This window comes from Colletotrichum chrysophilum, assembly GCF_026319265.1.
Source record: "Colletotrichum chrysophilum strain AFK26 chromosome Unknown scaffold_7, whole genome shotgun sequence".
Classification (NCBI taxonomy): domain Eukaryota; kingdom Fungi; phylum Ascomycota; class Sordariomycetes; order Glomerellales; family Glomerellaceae; genus Colletotrichum; species Colletotrichum chrysophilum.
Genome location: NW_026517294.1, coordinates 369,535 through 390,577, shown reverse-complemented (window position 1 = coordinate 390,577; position 21,043 = coordinate 369,535). Strand labels below are relative to the sequence as shown.

Below are 21,043 nucleotides of genomic sequence, written 5' to 3'. Positions count from 1 at the left end.
GCCACGGCATGTCACCGGCCGCTTTAGCCTTCCTACCCGCCGCACTGTGCACCTTGTAGCGGTCAAGTCCAGCGGCCTGGCCCACGCTCCAACCCCCCGGATGGATGGTCCCACAGTGCGAAACTGACTTTTTCCCGACATGGATCTGAATTTTTCGTCTCAGCGGCGACACCTTCAGTCTCGTACAACGACTCTCACCAAAATTCCGATATCCATCATCGACCTGCAATTTTCCGCTTAACCTCGCCACTGAACCAAACCACAACAGCCAGAAAGTACTCTCCGAATAATCAAAACCATGCCCAACTCCAAGAAGAGAGCGGCGGCCCCCGATCAGGACGGCGAGCGCAAGAAGAAGAAGAAGAAGTCGGCCTACACCGTCGACGAGACGCTGCTCAACGAGGAGCTGGGCATCAACGAGTCCTTCGCCGTCATGGACAACCAGCTGCTGGCGGACTACACCGCACAGAAGCTCGCGCGGTTCGCGACGGACCTCAGCCCAGTCGAGATTTCCGATCTGTCCCTCTCAGGTGAGTTATTCTCTCTGTCGCATCTCACTCACTTCATGTTCCTCTCACGTGAGGAAAGGTAGAGAATGTACCAACGCTTACACACACACGCAGCAAACGCAATCAAGGACACCACGTCATGGACGGAACCCCGGTCCACGGACAAGCTGGCGGCGTTCCTGGAAAAGTTCGCCGAGAAGCCGGAGAAGCTGCCCACGGCGCCGGAGAAGAAGGGCACGCCGCACACCATCATCGTCGCGGGCGCGGGGCTGAGGGCGGCGGACATTGTGAGGGCCGTGAGGGGGTTCCAGACGAAGAAGAGCACCGTGGCAAAGCTGGTCAGTTTTTTGGTCTCTCCTTGTTTTGTCATCACTAACGGCTGTCACAGTTTGCAAAACACATGAAGGTCGAGGAGCAGGTCAAGTTCCTCCAGGGCACGAGGACGGGCATCGCGGTCGGCACGCCGGCGCGGCTGATGGAGCTCGCGGACAACGGCGCGCTGTGCCTGGACAAGGTGCAGCGCGTGGTGGTCGACGCGTCGCACATCGACTCGAAGAAGCGCGGGGTGATGGACATGAAGGACACGATGATGCCGCTTGCGAGGTGGCTGTCGCGCAAGGAGCTGAAGGGGAGGTACACGGACGACAAGAGGCATTTGGACCTGGTGTTTTTCTGAGGGTGGGGGAACGGCTGGTCATCATGGGAGGATGCTTGGTAAGGGGGAGGAGGCATTTGCTGATGCAGAAGGGCTACATGGCGCGAAGCTTTTGAGGAGTACTGGCGGTGAAGTCCCGTGGGAATCCGGAACGGTGTAATACTGGGAGAGGCCGACCATCTTTATGGGACTGGCATAGAAGACGAATCGGAAGATGAGGCGAGAGCCGGGTTGTTGTTCAGACGTGATCGCCAACATCTCACTGCTGAATGTAATGCCTGTGCGTGGAGTACCGCACGATGTGAGAGACATGAGACGGTGACGGCTGTCACGCTCGGCATGTAGTGGGCCGCCGCTGCTAGATGACGGGCGTTTTTGCGGGTGGTTCACGATGTGCGAACCTGCTGTTTGGCTGACTGACTGCGCCCTGAACCCTCGAAGGTTTTCGCAAGTGAGGGGGGGCGCCAGGGCTTGCTTGCTTGCATTGGCTGGCGTCTGCAGTGTACCCTATGCGCATATGCTTCCTTGGGGGATCATGCACCCGCTCGTCTGAAGGTGGTTTGGCGACAGCGATGGGTGTTATATCAGATCTCTGTTAATCCGCGGCACATCGGTCTGAGAGCATGATGCTTTGAGTAGCAGAGACCACGTCATATTCGAGTGCTGATGAGTTGAGGCGGGTGGATTCCCACGCAACCGGCTTGCGTTCGTTCCTCCCTTCTGGGAGAAGACTCGAGGAGCGAACGAAGGGGTTCCATGGATGGGGACAAACGCCGACGAGTACGGGGTTGGATGGTTGCTGGAATGCATCTTCGGCATGATTAATACTGGTTGTGTCAGTTATCTTAAGGATGATTTCTATCCCTTAATTGCCCACGGTAGTTGTAAGGTTTTAGGTTCCCTGTTCATTCAAAAGACATTTTAATGCTCATTGGTTCAGGTCTGGATACCAGACATGGTGAAAATTGAGCAGGAAATAGAACGCTGCGCAAACAGCGCGTTTCTAGAAGAAAAAGATAAAAAAGTAAAATAAAAAAGGGGGAGGGAGTGGGGTCCGAAGTCGCTTTAAATCGCGATACCCTCACCACTCTCCTTGTCCGATCCTGTGCAAGGTAGCAACCAGAGAATTGATTTAAAACGTCACGACATATTTCATCCTGTTAACTAACTTAACTTTATTATTGCAACCCGACTTATTGCCTACCGGAAAAAATGTCCACCTCCTTGCAATAAGCTAATCTCTGGGCACCACTCAGCTATTTCGTCCAAATTTCCCTGTTGCCATCGGTGTGGTTGATGATATCCCAAAGGCTTCTCGTGGTACATGGTCTCCACCGCAAACTCCATGGCCTGTTCCAGGGTTGGCAACTTCCCACTGCGTTCCCTGACCTTTGCATCAAACCATTGATCCTCAAATTCGTTTGCACCGAGAGCAACGTCTGGATCACTGGTAATATTGAACATCAACTTCGGGTTACGCAACGACAAGCCGCCGTTGTAACCGTGGCCGAACTGAGGAGCGATGGGAGCCCCAATCAGATCCCACTCGAAGAAGTCCTCGATTTTCATTGGAGATTTGGAGCATATCATGCTGTCCGCTTGAAACAACAGCACCCGGTTGAAGGAATACAGTTGTTCCCAAAGCCAAGGTGATGTGAGGAACACAGAAACCGAGTGGTGCTCTGACAAGCTCGTCTCTGATGGAAGGAATATCACCCGTATCTGGTTGTCGTCCATCAAGCGTTTGAAGGCGGGAGAGTCGGGAGGGTTCCAATTTGCTTCAAGTGTCATGAGAACTACCGGCCAGGTAGGTCCCAACACCATGGCAAAATGGAGTACGATGGGCACCAGATTAGGCACTTTTGTGATGTCCGTCTCGATGATGACGGCGACGTTGCTGCTTTCTCGGGGTTGACGTGCACTCAGAGCATCTGAGGTGTAGAAATCGTCTCCGACGAGGACATTCTGAACACCACCACGCCTTGCAAGGTAGCCGCTGTGCTCTGAGGTTTTTTCCTGGATCAAAATATGTCAGTGGGTTGCAAAAGAAGGACCGATCGATCCAACAAAGTCGTACCTTGAGTATCTTCCAGACTGTCAGTAGCAAAATGAAAACGACGACGATTATCAACTGAGTGCGATGCTTCCGCTTAAACTTGCCATGGTCCCAAAAAGGATGCTTACTGGTTAACTTGAACCCCACGATGGAGACCATGGTAAGAACAAGTGAACTGTAAAGAGAATGGACAATAACCAGGCGAATGCGGCAGCAATAATGGGGTTGACACTTTATGCAATCAAATCATGGATTTTCGACGATCCCATTCGAGCTTTAAGCCCACTTCTCTTATACTTCTTGTGTGTCTCTTCTTGTTATTCGAAGCCAGGACTGTAATCAGATGGCGCGACGGAGGGCGCGCCTCTTTGTGCTATCAGCCGTCTCCTAAGTCCTCTTTTTTTCAGCTCCCTTGCCGGGCTTTTCCACACACACACGCATTTGGCATGAGGCTGTCGTGCTGCCATTCCTCACCTGTCTCCCGGCATGGCCACTAATGAATCTAGAATCAATTTACTGATTCGGAATGGGAATCGCGTGCTTATTTACGCCTCGATTGACGCCTTGTTGGTGCGGAAAGAATCCAGGGCGGCCGGGGTTCACCAAAAGCTCCCTTGGCAGTCAATTGGTGGAGTCTATCCCTCCCTTGATCAACGACAGCACAAGAATTATCTGATTCTGTTCCCCTTGTTTCTCTGGTTCCTCTGTGTATGCGTTGCGTGATAGTGGTGGGCGGTGGTGTATGATTCCTTGCACAGTATGCTGAGAAACGCAGTCCTTCTTCTCCTGGCAAACCAGTTAACACCGTCTTTCACTCGTAGTCTCGCATAAACATGAGGGGCCATAAAGGTCTCTCTGTGACCCATCCTGGCCCTCGAGTATTTCCCCGTGAGAGTCATAAGGCAGTCAACAAGGTGCGCCTCCAGGCGGCAGACTGCGAAGGAAAAGTTAGAAGGAAGAAGATGTTATGACCCTTGAAAGTTTATTACACCCTCTATCTGAACCGCCTCGTTATCTCCAAGACAAAAGAATATTTCCTACAGATTGAAGTAGGCACTAAAGAGAGACAATCTTCTAACGAAGTACCGCGCTAACAAAAATTCAAGGTTTGTATTGTACGAGTCTTGATGGCTGGATCGGACATCATCCATTCCGCAGCAAGCCACACGCCCCTTTCAAGGGCAGATCAAGCTATGTATCGTCTTGAAAATTGGGGCAAAAGAATGCCCCTATTTTGATGTCAAGATTAGTGAGCGCACTTTCCTCATGGCGTGGCTAGTCGCTTGAGTGAGTTTGTTCAAGAAAAAAGGAAGGACAAAAAAGGAGGCGAGGAAAGAATGCCCGCTAGCGATACGTAACGTGGTATGGTCGGGGGATCTTTCAGATCGAAGGCTCATATGTAGGCTGCGTTTCTGCACCCTCGCCGCATGTGATATACTTCTTTTGTCGAGGCTCTTTTTTTTTTTTTACTTTTTGGGGAAATAGCATAGGCTATCTGGTCTTTCCAATGTTCTCGACCATTGGGTATCGAGTTGCTGCCTACCGCGCAATCATGATTTTGATGATTGCCGCAGCCCTGCTATTTCTTACCTTGCCGACAGAGTCATTAGTATGTTCACGGTCTCGAGTACGTGGCTCATAATTCACCACTGACTTCTACTAGTATGGATCGCTTCAGCAAGTTTACCAGGACCCTCATGTAGAGGCTCCCATCCCCCCAAAGACACCGGACACAACGAGATCGCCGAATCGACTTTTGGTACTTTATACGTATTACGAATCCGACGAAGCACGAGAGAACATCCGCTTTTTTATCGAGCATGGCTTGCACTCAGCTGCTGATTTCGTCTTCATTTTCAATGGTGAGACGGATGCAAGTGAGATGGTGCCACGCACAGAACCAAATATTCGGGTCGTCAGTAGGAACAACACTTGCTTCGACTTGGGAGCCATGGGAGAGGTTCTGCGGTCACACAATCTATGGAAAAAGTACGACCGGTTCATCACCATGAACGCCAGCATACGGGGTCCCTTCCTTCCATACTGGAGTAAGAATTGTTGGTCCGACTTGTATCTTGATCTTATTACAGATGAAGTCAAGGTAATCGATTTGATTGGTCCGCTGTTTCCATCTGAATCCCAGCCTTATTGACGTGGCACGTAGCTTGTTGGAATGACTGTCAACTGTTCCCCTCGATATCATGTTCAATCCATGATCTGGGCGACAGACACGATCGGCATGGGGCTACTCCTTGACCCGGAATTGAGCAAGCCTTCCGAATCAGATTACTGGGGCACTCCAGACGACGGTGTTGGGCTGAGCGGCTGCTACAACGAATATAACCAGGCTGTCCACGCCGAGATAGGAAGCACCTCGATCATTACGAAGGCTGGCTACAAGGCCGACGCCATGCTGACGTCCTTCCACAAAGACACCGATCCCGAGACATACTGCGCTTCCATTATGCCGAATGTTCAAGATACTCTTAGAGAAGGAGCATACTTCGGCTTCAGCGTACATCCGTACGAGACGATTTTCCTCAAAACGAACCGAGGGATCAGTCCTTCGCTGGTCGCCTCTTTCACTCAATGGTCGGATGATATGGGATACTCAAGCTACGAGAGATGCAAAGCATAGCCTTCATTGTCAAGAAATAAAAGAATTCCCAAGTGTCCCGAAAAAGTCGTCCACAAACAAGAGATGGTAATATCGGAGAGATGACAGCTCACGAAGTTGGCGACGGGCCATGCTTAATTATACTCCATCGACCCGAAGGCAGGGCACGACTCATGCTCGAGGCCGTCACTGGGACATCAAACTTGCCTCGGAGAAACAAAAAAAAACATCTCGTCTCGACACAGATCAGACCTTTCTACCAATGGTTCGCTCAGAGAGTAATGCTTCACCGCCGCCCGACGCGATCCTACGGAGTTTTTTTGTGGCCAAAGAACATGAGGTTGACTCGGATGTTGATTGTCGGATGTTATCTTTTGGTTCCAGCCGCTCTCGCGAGACGGAAGTCGGCCTTTGGCCAATGTGGATCGCCTACGCGTTTTTGTAGCCAGGCACGCCCAGCGCTCGTAGATAGATTAATCAAGACACTTCACGCAGGTTATGAACCCCCTAATCCATCTGCTAGACCATAGGGTTATTCCTTAGTGGCTGTTGAGGCTCTGCTCTCATTCTCCAGCGACTGCTGCAGGGTGCTTGGATCTGCGACCGCCACTTGGGGGCCGTGAGCTGTCACCTTTTTTATGCGGTTAGTCGAGACGAACGGGACTGTGAGCTAACATGGTTAAGTGAGGCGAGTGTTTGGTTGTTCGAGAAGTTAAAAAAAAAGTGCCGAGCAAGTGGGGGTGGGTTGTAAGTTGAGGAGGATTCGAACCGTTTAAGCTGTTCGGTTGCAGTGGTCTGAACGTTGTGGTTCTGCGGTCTGAGAAAGACGGGGGTTTAGTGCTTGTCTGCTGGTGGTGGTGCCGGGGTTCTGGGACAAGGGGGTTGATACAGTTTAACCAAGATCGACGTCGAGGGGACGGTTTTGGGATGAAGAGGAAGAGGACGGCGCCGGTTTGGAGATTTGTGAAGATGCAGCGGTTTGCTCTGCCGAGTTGACGGAGGCCTGCATGAAGGAACCTATGTAAGGTAAGTTGGCGAGACGCGGGAGGTTGCTGGCGTTGAGCAACGTGACGGGGTGCCTGAACATGATGCACGTGTGACGCCTGTAGAGCTTGGTGAGTTGAGGTGTTGAGTGAGAGGACTGAGCACACGATGATAGTTGAGCGGGTTGCAACGGCAGCCTGAGCCGGGTTGATCAGATAATAACTGCGAGCCCTGCAACTCAAAAGTCGCGGAATACGAGCCCTGGAGGCAGGCTGAAGCTGGAATACGGTCCCACTCAGGGTCGTCCTGATGGCAATTAAACTGCGGCCGGGAGCGAACAGGACCGTGAGTGAGACTTGCGAACTTTATTGTGTTGGACTTGGCTTCCCGGAGTAAGCGAGGTGTCACTGGGCTGAAGAGGATCATCGAGTTGGAGAAGCTTTGGTTCGTCGTTGCGACACTGCTGCAGTCTGTGTTGCGCTGGTCTACCATCTTGCTTGGTTCCCCCGTTCCGTGCGGCTTGCTTCAGGTTTGTGTGCGTGTGTGTCGTTCAGCAATGCAGATGATGACGGGCCATCCCACGCGGGCCCCGAATTCTTCAGCGGTGGCTGTGCTCAGCTCTCAACTGAAGGGGCTAGACTCGAAGGGGAGTAGGACACCCGCGATTGGCAGCGGTGGTGGTGCGAGGTCTGTGGTGTTGGCGGATGGGAACCACTCTAAAATGTTCGATGAGTTGTTTTAGCCTACAGAGTGGAGGAATTGGAATGAGGGCGCGCGATCTGCTGGATCATGGATGTTTATCTGTCGCTATTCATAGATGCGGGCTCGTGAGGTTGGTGCCCGATGAAGGAAGCAATTGGTTATGCCCTCCTGCACACACACACATACACAATGATAATCGTCTGTGAATTTGTTTTTGTATGGACCATGTACTTCATCTTACGTGTTGGATTGTGTCGCAGCTCCGGCGGCGCATATCAGCATTCTTCGGTGGTGCTTCGCCTCCGAATCCGCGCGTCGCAAACTGCCAGACATATCTTAGCTAACCAACACAGCTCGCTTCAATGTGTTGTCTTGTCTCGCAAGGCTGGCTGCAGGTTCCGTTTGCATCTGCCGAGCAAACAGGACGAAAGCGCACCACGGTTGCCCAACTGCAGCTGCAACAGCTACTCCCAGCTGGGCTGACTGCAGCAGCATCCAACGTCAATCTGCAAGACCCGACCTGACTTGAACGTTCTTGTCCGTGCGACGTGCAGAGGGAACAGCGGAAGCAGCTTTCTCTCTTTCAAAGTTTAGTAGTACTGCGGTAGGAGTTTGGCTGCGCTAAGGTTAAGGCACAGTAGTCTGGTCTCGTCTCGTCTTCCGAACCCGAGACATTCCATTGCAGATTCCATGCTGCTTCCAGATCAACTTCTCTTTTTTCTCTGTTTTTTTCCCGCTCTCCGTCCGTCCGTCCGTCTCTGTAGACTTTTTGTCTGGACTCTTATCTGGTGGTCGCTGGACCCTGACGTACCTTGCCTTGCCTCCAGGCTCCAGGTAAGGTACCAAGCAGAGCAACCCTCGTCCAGCCCACTCGCCATCACCCACAGCTCCCCTCAGGCGCCACCCCCGTCGCCCCGGCTGCCTTCGAGCTGCTTAGCGGCCTTTACCCCCCTCGTCCTCGTCCTCATCCTCGTCGCTCTCGTCCCACGTTATTCCGTCCTCCGTGCTCCCCGGTCACTGCAGCTCGACACACACAGCACACCACCACCACCACCACCACCTCTCGCCGCGCTCATCCGTGTGCACCGTTCGAGGCCACATTTCTTCCACACGATACCCATCACTTCCCCGTCCTCACGAGTCACATTGGACGACCCATCCTACCCGTCTTCGAGCTTTCCTTCTCGCATGAATCTCCCCCGTTTCACCCCCTGCCTCTCCACCTGATCAGATTCCCAAAGAGCCAGCGCCCGGGAACCTGCCTCGACCAGAGACTGCCACCTCGGCGAACACAGACTACACCACCACACAGCATATTGAGCAATCACACGTCCGACGCTCGAAACCACCGACCTCTTGGAACTTCCTTGTCCAACCCCCCGATTCAAGCCTCCCGCCGTCGCCACTGGAGCCCCGAATCCTCGTATTACCACTCCGTGACACTTGCGCCGAGTTGCCAAACTCTCCCGATCCCTCAAAATGGCCGACGTCCGCCCCCCCTCCGACGACAACCTGCCTGCAACCAACGAAGAGCAGCGCGATAGAACGAGCAGCATGTCGCTCGGAAACACAGAAACACCACCACAGAATGGCGCAAATGGCCCCGCGAACGGCGCCTCCGCTGCCGCCGCCGCCGCCAGTGCCGAGACACCCTCGGCGCCCAACCCAGAAATCTCGCGCCAGGTCCAAGAAGTCCTGTCGTCCGATGTAAGGCGGCCGCATGCCATGTTCCCACAATCCGGACGCTGACAAGCATGCAGATTGGCGTGTCAACCATGTTGAACCAACTCAAGGCGAGCATCGCGTCTGCAAAGGTGAGCAACGCTGGTCCATTCGCGAGTCGCTGCGGCCGCTGACGCATACCCCGCCAGGAATTCGCCCTCTTCCTCAAGAAGCGATCACACATCGAAGAAACACACGCGTCCGCGATGAAGAAACTGTCCCGCATGAGCCAGGAGACCATGCACCAGCCCGAGCACAAGCAAGGCTCATTTGCCCAGGCTTATACCGAAATGATGTACATCCACGAGCGCATGGCCGAGAACGGCATCCAGTTTGCCGTTTCATTGCACCAAATGCACGACGACCTCATCGAGATGGCCGCCATGGCCGAGCGCAGCCGGAAAGGATGGAAGGCGAACGGCTTGGCGGCGGAGCATCGCGTGGCAGACCTCGAGGCCGCCATGCGCAAATCAAAGGCCAAGTACGACAGCCTGGCAGAGGAGTACGACCGCGCCCGTACCGGCGACACCAGCAGGAACAGTGGAAAGATGTTCAGTTTGAAGGCCAAGTCGGGACCGCAACACGAGGAGGACCTCTTGAGGAAGGCACAAGCCGCCGACCAGGACTACCAGGCCAAGGTTCAGACATTGCAGAGCGAGAAGGCCGAGTTGATTGCGAGGACAAGACCCGAGGCTATTGCTGCGCTCCAGGACCTGGTTAGGGACACAGATGCCGGGCTGGCACTTCAGATGCAGAAATTCGGTAGGTGATGTTGATCATCTTGGCCGATTTGAGCTAACATCTTGGCAGCGTCCTTCAGCGAGAAGCTCCTCTTGAGCAACGGCCTTAGTATTAGCCCAATCAAGGGACAAGGTTCTGGAGGAGGACCGCGCAGTCTCCGCGAGGCCGTCATGGCCATCAACAACGAGAAGGACTTGAGCGACGTTCTGATGAGCCACCACTCCAAGCTACCGGCGAACAACGAGATCAAGTACGAGAAGAATCCCATCTTGGCGACACCTCGCAATCCCAACATGAGCCACCAGCCAAATGCCTCGGTCTCCAACGTGCCGAAGATGACGCCCAGCGGTCCGCCGCCTGCGCAGAACCAGCAGCAGCAAATGCCGCCTCCCGCCAGGCCAAACAACTTTCAACCGCCCGCCGAGTCCCCGTCGAGCTTCCAACCGCCTAGCATGCCGGCAGCCCAACAGCAGCGTCCTTCGTCTCAGCAGCAGTCCGCCCCTCAGCCGCAGCAGCATGGCCGTAGCTTCAGCACCAGCAACATGCTGAACCAGCAGCCCAGCCAGCAGCAGCAATTCCAGGCCAACCGCAACTCTGGAGTTCTGCAATCGCGGTACAATGGCGGCGGCAGCACCGTTGCCTCTCAGGGCCCGCCACAGCTCGGGGCTTTGCCCTTCCAGACTTCGCAGAGTCAAACGCCCCCTCCGCAACAGCAGCCCACGCCGCCGGCTCAGAGCCAGTATCAGCAGCCACCTCAGCAGCGGCAGCAGGGTAACCCCTTGCAGCAACACCCTGCCCAAGGGCCGCCTCCCGGAGCTCCTCAATACCAAGCGTACAACAGGCAGTCTCCTCCTCTTGCCGGCAATAACTCGGCACCAGCGCCCAACCCCGCGAGGCCCGTATTCGGGCTCACCTTGTCCCGCCTGTATGAGCGGGACGGTCTGCCCGTGCCTATGGTCGTCTATCAGTGTATCCAGGCAGTGGACCTCTACGGTCTTGGCGTTGAGGGTATCTACCGCCAGTCTGGTTCGTTGACGCACATCAACAAGCTCAAGACCATGTTCGATACCGACTCCAGCAACCCTGCGCTTGATTTCAGGAATCCGGAGAACTTTTACCACGACGTCAATAGTGTTACGGGCCTGTTGAAGCAGTTCTGCCGCGATCTTCCTGACCCCTTGCTTACCACGGAGCATCACAGCGAGTTGATTGAGGCAGCCAGTAAGTTTCACCAATGTCCCCATGCCTTCCCTATTTAACACTGCCAGAACACGACGATGACATCGTCCGCCGCGACTCGCTGCACGCAATCATCAACAGCCTTCCCGACCCCAACTACGCCACCCTGCGCTCTCTCACCCTCCACCTCCACCGCGTCATGGACAACTCCCACGTCAACCGCATGAACTCGCACAATCTCGCCGTCATCTTTGGTCCCACCGTCATGGGCACCGACCCGAGCACGAGCATTGCCGACGCGGGCTGGCAGATCAAGGTTGTCGACACGATCTTGCAGAACTGCTACGAGATCTTCGACGACGAGTAGACGGCCCGCCGTCGTAGTTCTTCGCTTTAGCGTGTTTCCAAAAGCAAAAAAGCATCATGGCGTTGGCGGATCTTCCATCTCTCGCTCTGTACATTCTCGCCACCCTGGTCGGACCGTACATATGAACCACGCATATCCTGGGCACATATATAGCTTGCGTCCTCATGCGGCTGGAACGCTCCCCCTTTCTACTTCCCACTCTTCAGGTATCTAGCGAGCAGGATGCGAGAATATTCGGATCATTGGCTTTTTATTCTACTCTCACCTTGTTTTCCCTTATTCACGGTCATTGAGCGTAAACGAGGGGGCGGCGGCGTTGGGGAGGTGGGTGGAAATGGTCTTCTGTATTTGTTTTCTCGCCATCTTTGATCGGTCGTCTTTTTATTTTCAGGGATACCACCGTAGGCTTTCTGCAGCACAGCGTTGCGTCCTCCTTTTATAGCCAATCCTTGCTGCCGTTCATGATTATTGCCTGTGTGATGTGTGAAGGGTCCATGGTGTGATGGGGGCGTAGGCCAATCCTTCATCTTCGGAGTGAATGTGAGGAAAGGATGACAGAAGACAGGTACCAGTAGACCGAGGGTGAGTGAGTTCCTCTCACCTCCCGAGGTATTGCGGCCTGGAGACTGAGGCAGCCGGCTTAAAAGTTCACCTTGGACTTCACCTTTGAGCGCTACTAGGTATCTCAGGAGATTAGTGCCGAGAGTTCCCAAGAACCGAGCTGGAATACATGGCCGTGAATATGCCCAGTATGGCAGAACTAGTATGCCAGCTGAACACAGAGATCATGCTTATCCTCTTGGGAGCTCAGGGTTCGAATCCTCGTGCTCGATTTCATTTTTGGTTTTTCTCCTTGCACGCTTTCTTCGGATTTGTTGTTCTCTCACCATCCCCCCTTTGTTTTGAAAACAGTGGCAGGCCTGTCTTTGAGTATGAATTATTCCTTTTTTTGCGCATGGATTGAACTCAGAAAAATTATCTGCCGGTTTGTACTTTGTTTGCTACACCGGAAATGCCTAGATTGCCAAATCACGAGGAAGGGGCCGAGTACCGATGCCTACCAACCTAGGTAGTTGCGTTTTCGGCTCTCGACTCCTAGCGGTCATCGCTTTGGCTGTATTCACGATGGATAATCAGACAGACTGCGGCTAAGCTGTCATGTCACGGAGGTTGACGGGAAAGTCTTCTTGCGTTGACAGCGGGACCATCGTTTCCCGCTTCGTTCATCAAATGTGTTCAACGAAGCTAATTCGGTTTCTTCTGCCTTCGCAATTGCAAGAAATGCCGTCACTGATACTTACATGGAAATCCACAGTCTCGCCATCTGTTTCTGGGTACGATGGGAGCTTTGCCGTTGTCTTGCTTTGAAATAGGAGTGGCTTGCCCGCTGACGATTTGTGTAAAAAGGGGGCCTGGCGGGACATTCTCTGGACAAACGGGGACAAGGAAATCGATGAGCATTTGGAGCGTTACCGCAGCTACCTTCCACTGGCTCCTGCCTCGCCATTAGGCTCATGGCGTTTGGACAGAAGACACATGATACGATCTCAAGCATTTGACTTCTGCATGTGGAAGAGTCGAGTATGCGTCAATGAATAGCCTAACGAAAATCACGAGTGATAGAAGCGGCTCATTGCCGAGTGTTCAGACACAAATACGAGCGAGCAATGTCGTGTGGGCATTGCTCAGACGCCTGATAAGTTCACTGCCTGCCATCGGCTACGAGCAAGACAAAGAGGACGGAATTGCGTCTGAGAATGAAAACTTGGGCATGAGGAGTATCCCTGCCTTTACAAGGATGGACTCTTCGTGTAATTGAGCACCGGCATAACATAAAGAGAGCTCGCGAGGGATACTCTGTCTGTATTCTGTACCGCAGAGAATGAACTGAACCGCATCTTGTTCAGACACGGAGTCGAATGTGGGTCCTAATGTCATGTTTTTAGTTCTGTTTTGAGTAAGAGGAAACTACGAGTAGCTGCATGATGGAGGCACTCGCGGAGTGTGTGGGATGAATACCACCTCGGCGCCAGAACTTCTTCACCTCCTCACCTGCAGCTCGGAACACAAACAACCGAGCGTCTTCCCTCAACAACCTCACCAGACTACCACCTCCTACGCCGTTCCCTTCAGAAAACTTCGCCAGACCCATCACCAACCCCTCAGCAGACCCAATCCTCCCGTCCACACACAACTCCCACCCGGCCGTCCATCCCAGCACGCCAATGCGATCCCAAACTCCCGCCTCAGACCAGTCCTTCCCCCCAATCTTCCACGACATGATGTCCAAAATGGCAGACATGAGCGCCGCCGTCACCGCGCAGGTCCAGCTCCGCGACGAGGAGCACCACCACCACCAAGACCGCCTCCGCCACGCCTTCCTCGCCGTCGAGCATGCCTCACGCGAGGTCGGACGTGCCGGCAACGCCTTCGACATAGCCCGGCGCGACCTCGACATGGCCCTCGAGCAACAGAACATCACCATCGCGGCGCTGAAGACACTTCTGGACGCCGATGGGGTTGAGGTGCAGCCGGTACAGTAAGAACGCCAATCTCACGGAGTCGTTTATTCGTCAGCAGCTCACACTTTTCTAAGCAGTCTTGACGAACCCGAGGTCCCTACGCGCGAGCGAGACTCCTACCTCCCGCAGCTCTTCGGTATGCTTTCGAATTTCAGCATCTTTATGGTTCTACATGTCGCCCACACGTTCATTCTTCTCGGCTACTTCCTCACGCAGGGATGCTTCAATTTCTTCAAACATCTTCGAAATGTCTGAGGGAGGTACCAATCCGGATCCGGCAACAACACATCTACTAGATCACAAATCCCGCCTACCGTGCGCTTTCTTCTTCTTCGATTACTTCTGCAAAACGGAATATTCTTCATCAAGGTCAAATAGTCACTGTTCATCAGTATCTCAGCAGCGTTTCTTTCCCCAGTTCAGCCAATTACTTTTACCAACATGCTCATCACGGAAGGAAGCGAACGAGACACACCAACGAGTCTGGAGCACCTGACTTTTCCGGGATCGACTTTCTCATCAAAGGTTCTGGTCTCTCCATCTAAGCATGCGTCTAGAGCCACAAGCGGTATGGCTACGGCAGGCGGCATAGTTACGGAGTTCGGCGTTGATTTTGCGATTTTGCGTTTGGGAAAAGGAAGAAAGGGGAGGGGGCAAGTGTATTTTAGAAGCTACAGACCATACCACAATGCCTTTCCTTATTTCGCATCGCTTGCTATCTAAAATCCTACTCATATTGCCGACCATAATTATCGCGGTGATTGCTTCTTCTTTGGTGATGGTGACGCAGACCGCGACAACAAGACGAACGAACCACAAGCAAAGAACAAAAAAACACCACCAAAAAAGACCAAAAAGAATCCAGTTGAACCCGTAAGGCAGGCAGGCCGTCTGTCCGTCCGCCCTTCACCCGAACGGAGTAGCAGCAGCGATCCGCCTGCCCCTTCCTTACCATGGACATTTCACAATCACAAGTCTAATCATCAAAGCAAGCATTCTCATCTCAAAACACTTCGTCATTAAAAAATCAACAGAAACCGGCCCAGGACGGGCAGTAATGAACCTAGACTCCAAGACCATGCAGCTACCACCAAGACCCGGCATAGCCAAGCTCAGCGTTACGAACAAGGTGTGTGTATGTGTGTATGTGTTGTGTGTGTTTGTGAGAGGGGAGCGGGAGAAATCCAAACGCAGACGGATGCCACGCAACGCGAGATGTTCAATCTCGCTGCAAATTCAAACCTCCAATTTCAAACGTTTTCGTTCAGACCTCCACCACCCTCGTTATGTCATCATCCCATCCAACCGGGAGGCATCTCGAATCTTCCCCGGCGCAAAACACTGGGATGAACACGTCGTGACCAAAAAAAAAAAACAAAAAAAAAAAAAAAAGCAAATTCCAACAGAAACTTTCATCGCATGACTTCCCACTTCATCCCATCATGTCCAGGCGTCCTTACTCATCAATCCTTGGTATTCCCCGCACATGCAGCTTTTCATGACGCCCGCTCACTTTGACATCAAAACAAGCCGAGCAGTAACAATCGCATTTCATTATCCCTGAGTTCAGTTTTCCTCATCGTCCTCCTCGATCGGAGCGGGTGTGCGCCGTTCCGTCCGGCGCTTGGGTCGGCGGTGTCTCGAGCTGCTGATGTTGCTGGCCGAGTCGTCGGGAGCGAGCTCGAAGTCGTCGCCGCCCATCCAGTCGTCATCGCTGTTGTCCAAATCGCCCTGGGCCCATCCCGGGCGCTCGTAGCCTGAAGACTGGGAGTTGCCGGAGCCGGGCAGCACATCGATACGCCGGCGGCTCTGCAAGCTGTGCGCGAGGCCTGCGCCTCTGTTGCGCAGCGCCGTCCGGACAACTTCCGCCCTGAGGTGAAGTGCCTCGAAGGCATCCTCCAGCACCTCCATACCCTGGTAGATCTCACGCTCCACTTCCGCCAAGACGGCCATCTCCATCTCCTCATCACGGGACACTGCCTGACGGTTCGCGGCAGCTGACATACCGCTTACGAAGGAAGCTGGAGTGGCGCCACGAGAGTACGGGGTGGCGTTGCGAGAAGGCCCTCCAGTCGAGGGTCGAGAAGGGAAGTAGCCGCTCGCGGGAGTGGCTCCCCGGGAGTCGGCGATCGGGGTGTTGACGTCGTCTCCGTCGGCGCCAGACCACAAGAAGCCATCGAATCTTCCCGAAGTCAAGATCTCCCACTCCTGGGTGTTGATATCGGACATTGTCACAACGAGATCGTGGGTATGAGGGTTCTTGACAAGGTACATTGCGACTTCGGCATCGCGGGGCGTCTGTTGCAAGCGATACAGACGCTGGAGGGAAAGACCGGCCTTGATAACGAAGTCGGGGCGGGGACGGTGAGAGTGAGAGGGTGTAGGGGCTCTCGTCGTGGGCTTGAGCTGGCTAGAGCCGGTGAGAATGGCGTTGAAGTACGGCTGGTCCTCAGGGTCCAGGTTCGTAAGCATGGCGAACGTGAGTGTGTCGTCGTCAACGTCTTGTGGCGTCGGGGCGGTCGAGTCACCGCACTTGTTCAACCACTTGTCCACAGCTCCCCTGACCTTCTTAGACCGTTGGAGGTAGTGCTCGCGGAACTCCTCGGCGATATCGGGGTCGATCTGGATGGGCGAATCGGGACGAGGGGGGAGATCCGCGGCAATGTCCGCAGCGGCAGACCCCAAGGTCGCCAAGTCAAAGGGAGGCCATTGTGGGAGCTCGATGCGACCGCTAACCCACTCAAGAACCTCGCCCCAGCCCAGGCCGCGGTGCTGGATATCGGGCCCTCTCTCGCACAAAACGCAGGTGCATCCATACTCGGGCAGCTCCCGAGAGAACACATTCTCAAGGCGGTCCAGGAGTCTGCGAGCAACCGATCGGTGACCGGTTGCAACGGCTACCGAGCCATTTCTGTTTAGCACCGAGTTGTACTGATCCAGCAAGTTGAAGAAAGGGGCGAACAGCGTTTGTGCGCCAACGAGAGGGGGGTTGGAAGGCCTGGCGCCATTCTGACGAGGAAGAACAGACAAAAACGTCTTTGGTAGGGGTTGAAGCAGTCCGCCGTTCTGCAAGAGGTAGTCGACTCTAGGCGCCTCGTGGACGTCCAGAGGCGGAGGAGGTGGCGGCGGGGGAGGAGGTCCAGGGAGGTCGGTCGCTGGGGTGCCCGAGGGCGTGATCTCTTCAGCATACACTTGAGCCAATCCAGGGTGCGGCTTCTGGTCCGGCGGCAAGGGCGGGGGGTAGTTCGGGCATTGGGTCGGGGTCTTTGGGGACGAATCCATCACGCTCTCAGGGGACGAGTCGCCATCTTGGATATCGGATCGTCGGCTCTTCTTGCTCGACGAACTGCGCTTGGAGGAAGACCTGCTCGGCTTGATGTTGAGGCTCTCCTGCACGCCGGGAGGGAAAGAGGGCGACTTGACGTAGGTGGCCTGACTGCTACTCTTGGACTTGAAGCTCACCCGGGATCTTTCGTCGGCTCTAGATCCCGACCTTGAAATCGAAAGGCCGCTCAGTCGCGAGATCGGTCGGTCATCCCTATCCCTCTTCTCGGTTAATCTTGAGCTTGAACGCTCCTTGCGCGACGACTCGGGCGTCTCAGATCGTCTCTTGTCGGACAAATCTGTCTCGGGCGGGCTGGGAGGCCTCTCTTTGGTCGAAACCTTGCGCGAGGCATCGTTCACGCTCTTGGATCGGTGGACGTCGCTCTGTCCGAGGTCGGTCGCCTCGGGGGTAAAGGGATCTCTCTGCTTTTCTTTCTCGGCGACGGCCGAGACGTCATCTTTGCTGCGGACAGCCTCCTTGCTGTGCGCCTTGCTAAAGGTCGGGTAGGGAACGGAAACGCGATCGGTAGAGTTGGTCAGGGAGGTTCTGGCCAGCTCGGGGACGAGGTCGGTCATGGAGGAGGAGCGGTCGTGGCCACGTTCTCTGTCTCTGTCTCTGTCTCTGTCCCTGTCCCGGTCTCTGCGGTCGCGGTCTCGTTCTTCGCGGGTGCGGTGACGGCGGTGAGAGTGGGAACGCGAGTGGGTATCGCTTCCGAGGCCGCTGCCGTCAACCATCTTCGACTTCGAGGATCGTGAGCTCACACGGGAGGAGCGGTGTTCCTTGTCGCCTTTGTCGGATCTGAGGCTGCGCTCCGACTTGCTGCGGGAGGACTTCTTCTCGCGGGGGAGCTTGTCAACGTCGTCGACGACGGTATCGACGTCACGGTTCACGGAAGACATGGTGGCTGGCGCATGGAGGCGAGCCCGGAAGCTCAGGTAGCTGCGCGGCGAGGCTTAGGCTTAGGCGTGGACGTGGGCGTGGGCGTGGGCGTGGGCGTCGTCGGGCGACGGGTGAGGAGGGATTGAATAAACCTGTTTGTCGAGGGAGGAGATGGTGGGTAGGAAGGTTTTGGGGCCCGTCGGCGGGCGATCCGTTGTCGAGGTCAAGGTTTTGGACGAGTTTGTGAAGAGGTGCGGGTAGGAAGCAGGCAGGACCTGGTCTGGGGTTCACCGATCAAAAGAGGTTGAAGGCGACTCGGCAGTCGTTAAAAACCGGGGATTGCGGTGACTTTTTTTCCTTAGCCCCCCCTGTTTTGAGCGAGCGAGCGTTGGTCGAGGGTTCAGGGTTCTGGAAGATTTAGTTAGTGCCTGTCCCGTCGTCAGTGACGTTCGCCGTCGAGGCTGGTTTCAGCTGTCGGGATGATGTATGGTGAGGTAGTAGAGCTTCAGGAGCGAGGCAAGAGCGGCCAGAGGAAGACGGAGGAGAGAAGGAGCCGTACGTACGATGGGCGGTGGGCGGTTGCGAGGGAGGAGGTGTTCGTTGACACAAGGCAGCTCGGGCGGGTGTGATTCGACCAAAAAAAATTGAGAATGGAACAGCACACAGCAGAGTACCTTACTCTGTACTGTATCCGTACTGGCGTACCTTCCACGAGTGAGTGTCCTTTCTCTTGTGGTAAGTGGTCTGCAAAGGCAAAGGCAACAACCCCTGTCGGCTGCTGCGTTGCCAGCGTTGGTGCTGCGGGCTTCGATGTCTGGGACGGATGATGGATCTGGTAGGCTGGACAGGCTGGGCAGGGCCGGCAAGTGTGGATCACCCGTCACTGAAGAGGGAAGGGAACGAACTTTGGGAACGCACTTGGGAAGGGGGTGGACGCGGAGGGCGGTGGGCGGTGGGAAGGTGCTGCACACTAGACGCTGGCAACCTGGCCGTCGACGGGCTGGGCTGTGGGGGCGAGTGGGAACTTGTCCCTCCCGTCAGGATGTGAAAGGGCTGGGGCGGTGACACAAGTCACTCACTTTGCTGCTGGCTGTTGGCTGCAAACTGCTTTCCTTCCCTCTTTTCTTTCCTCCCGCCAGAAACAAACCATAAGACAGACACAGAGCAGCTGACTTGTACAGTGGCCAGATCCTGACGTGGCGGGCGCATTCAACTTCCCGGGCTGAGCATTTGGCAGAGTCGCAGGTTTAGTGCATCCGTACTGGGCTGAGTGGTGGTGTGTGTGAGAGGTGAAGTGGTTCAAGTGGTGAGGTCCCTTGAGCCCCACAACGGCCACTGCCAGAAGCTCGGGCCTGGCCCAGATCCAAGTCACCCGGCAAAAAGGTCAATCACTTCAGGCACTGAACCACCGCATCGTCATACGCACTGCACACTGCACACTGTAATCCTTCATCCGACGGCGTGGCTGGCAGGCAGTGGACGGTCGCCGGCAAGAGGCGACCAAGGAAGCCCAGCGAGTGGCGCATTTTCCGCATGTTTCCGAAAGGCATAACATTGGCTGAATCTGAAGAAGCCTCCGGGGATGGCGGAAAAGGCCCGTGGGTTTGCGTTCCTGAGCCCCGTCTGAGCTGCTGGTCAAGGCAAGAAAGACACACCTGGAGACGGGTGAGAAGCTTCAGGCACAGATGCTTTACACTACGGCCAAGGTAAGACAGGCAGGCAAGCAGGACACCGCCCATTGGATCGCATCTGCAAATCATTGGCCCGTACATCGCATCGCTTTGCTGCAAACCAACTGGTCTTGGGCCCCACGTCAGGTACGCGGAGCTGTCGGCTACTTTACACAACGAATGTCTCTGGGTAAGGTAGCAGATGACCATCTGTTCCTGTTCGAAGCCGCAGACCTGAGGTAGGTAACTGGCAGCTCTGTCAATGGTCGCGATGCCATGTCTCGGCCCAAGGCAAACGAGCCACGGGTCTGACACCCCGCGAGACAGCTCTCGTAGCTTCTTTCTGGTACCATGGTAGTAACGCGGCAAACACCACCAAATAATTATCTGCCTCACACAGCTCTCTCACCTGCCATCCCGAAGCACTCGTCTCACTTCACCGACCGTAGCACCTGTCTTGCAGTCCTAATCTTCTCTGTCTCTGTGATCCCATAATTTCAAAGAGCACAGCAGGCCACCACCACCACCCATCATCACCAAGATCGGAACTACCCCTCAACGCCGAAAAGAAGGCCGCTTCCTAAAATAAAACACACCTTAACTAAACCCCTCACCAGTTCACATCGGTTGCATGCCCATCCCATCAATACCACCTCTCCATGTGTTGCTACCCGCCAACGAATGCGCCAACCCCATCGTCGGGCACCAAGAATGGCCCTTCCCGCCCAATACCCGCGTCAAGCTAAGCGCCCAACGGTGTGTCTCCCCCACTCCATGCACCACTGCAGCCAGGCCGTACCACACCACCATCACTCTAACCTTGAACCACCACACACACACACACACACACACACACACGGCAGCAGTACAGACACCAACATCTCAAACCGAACCAACTCTCACCCTCCACCAAGTCTGAACTCACGTCTCTGAACCCCCGTCGGCGGGAATGCATCATGCACTTGAGCTCGGCCGTTTGCGATCGTTCGGGTTCCTGGCCTGGGAAGGGGGGTCCGTCCGCCCTGCAACGCCGTGTCGTCCATGCTTATCAAATCTGATCGCCTCGACAATCGGAACTCGAATGCGAGGCTAAACAATACGATCGCGATAAGGAA

General features: G+C 54.8%; 5 protein-coding genes across 5 annotated transcripts; 4 read left to right on the top strand and 1 right to left on the bottom strand.

Annotated features, from left to right (window-relative positions):
* Positions 1-298: 298 nt before the first annotated feature.
* On the top strand, positions 299-1,185 carry COL26b_001614 (uncharacterized protein; the record flags this gene model as incomplete). The annotated part of the gene is made up of 3 exons (XM_053174560.1): positions 299-530; positions 624-847; positions 898-1,185. 3 exons carry the CDS (start codon positions 299-301, stop codon positions 1,183-1,185), a joined length of 744 nt encoding a protein of 247 aa, XP_053041491.1.
* A 4,247-nt stretch (positions 1,186-5,432) lies between these two features.
* On the top strand, positions 5,433-5,878 carry COL26b_001613 (uncharacterized protein; the record flags this gene model as incomplete). The annotated part of the gene is made up of 2 exons (XM_053174559.1): positions 5,433-5,743; positions 5,854-5,878. 2 exons carry the CDS (start codon positions 5,433-5,435, stop codon positions 5,876-5,878), a joined length of 336 nt encoding a protein of 111 aa, XP_053041490.1.
* A 3,124-nt stretch (positions 5,879-9,002) lies between these two features.
* COL26b_001612 (uncharacterized protein) lies at positions 9,003-11,532 on the top strand (the record flags this gene model as incomplete). The annotated part of the gene is made up of 5 exons (XM_053174558.1): positions 9,003-9,230; positions 9,284-9,337; positions 9,395-10,007; positions 10,056-11,207; positions 11,255-11,532. 5 exons carry the CDS (start codon positions 9,003-9,005, stop codon positions 11,530-11,532), a joined length of 2,325 nt encoding a protein of 774 aa, XP_053041489.1.
* A 2,291-nt stretch (positions 11,533-13,823) lies between these two features.
* Positions 13,824-14,309, top strand: COL26b_001611 (uncharacterized protein; the record flags this gene model as incomplete). The annotated part of the gene is made up of 2 exons (XM_053174557.1): positions 13,824-14,071; positions 14,132-14,309. The coding sequence occupies 2 exons, from the start codon at positions 13,824-13,826 to the stop codon at positions 14,307-14,309; spliced, it is 426 nt and encodes a 141-aa protein (XP_053041488.1).
* A 1,311-nt stretch (positions 14,310-15,620) lies between these two features.
* On the bottom strand, positions 15,621-18,278 carry COL26b_001610 (uncharacterized protein; the record flags this gene model as incomplete). Its single annotated transcript, XM_053174556.1, has 1 exon — positions 15,621-18,278. One exon carries the CDS (start codon positions 18,276-18,278, stop codon positions 15,621-15,623), a length of 2,658 nt encoding a protein of 885 aa, XP_053041487.1.
* Positions 18,279-21,043: the final 2,765 nt, after the last annotated feature.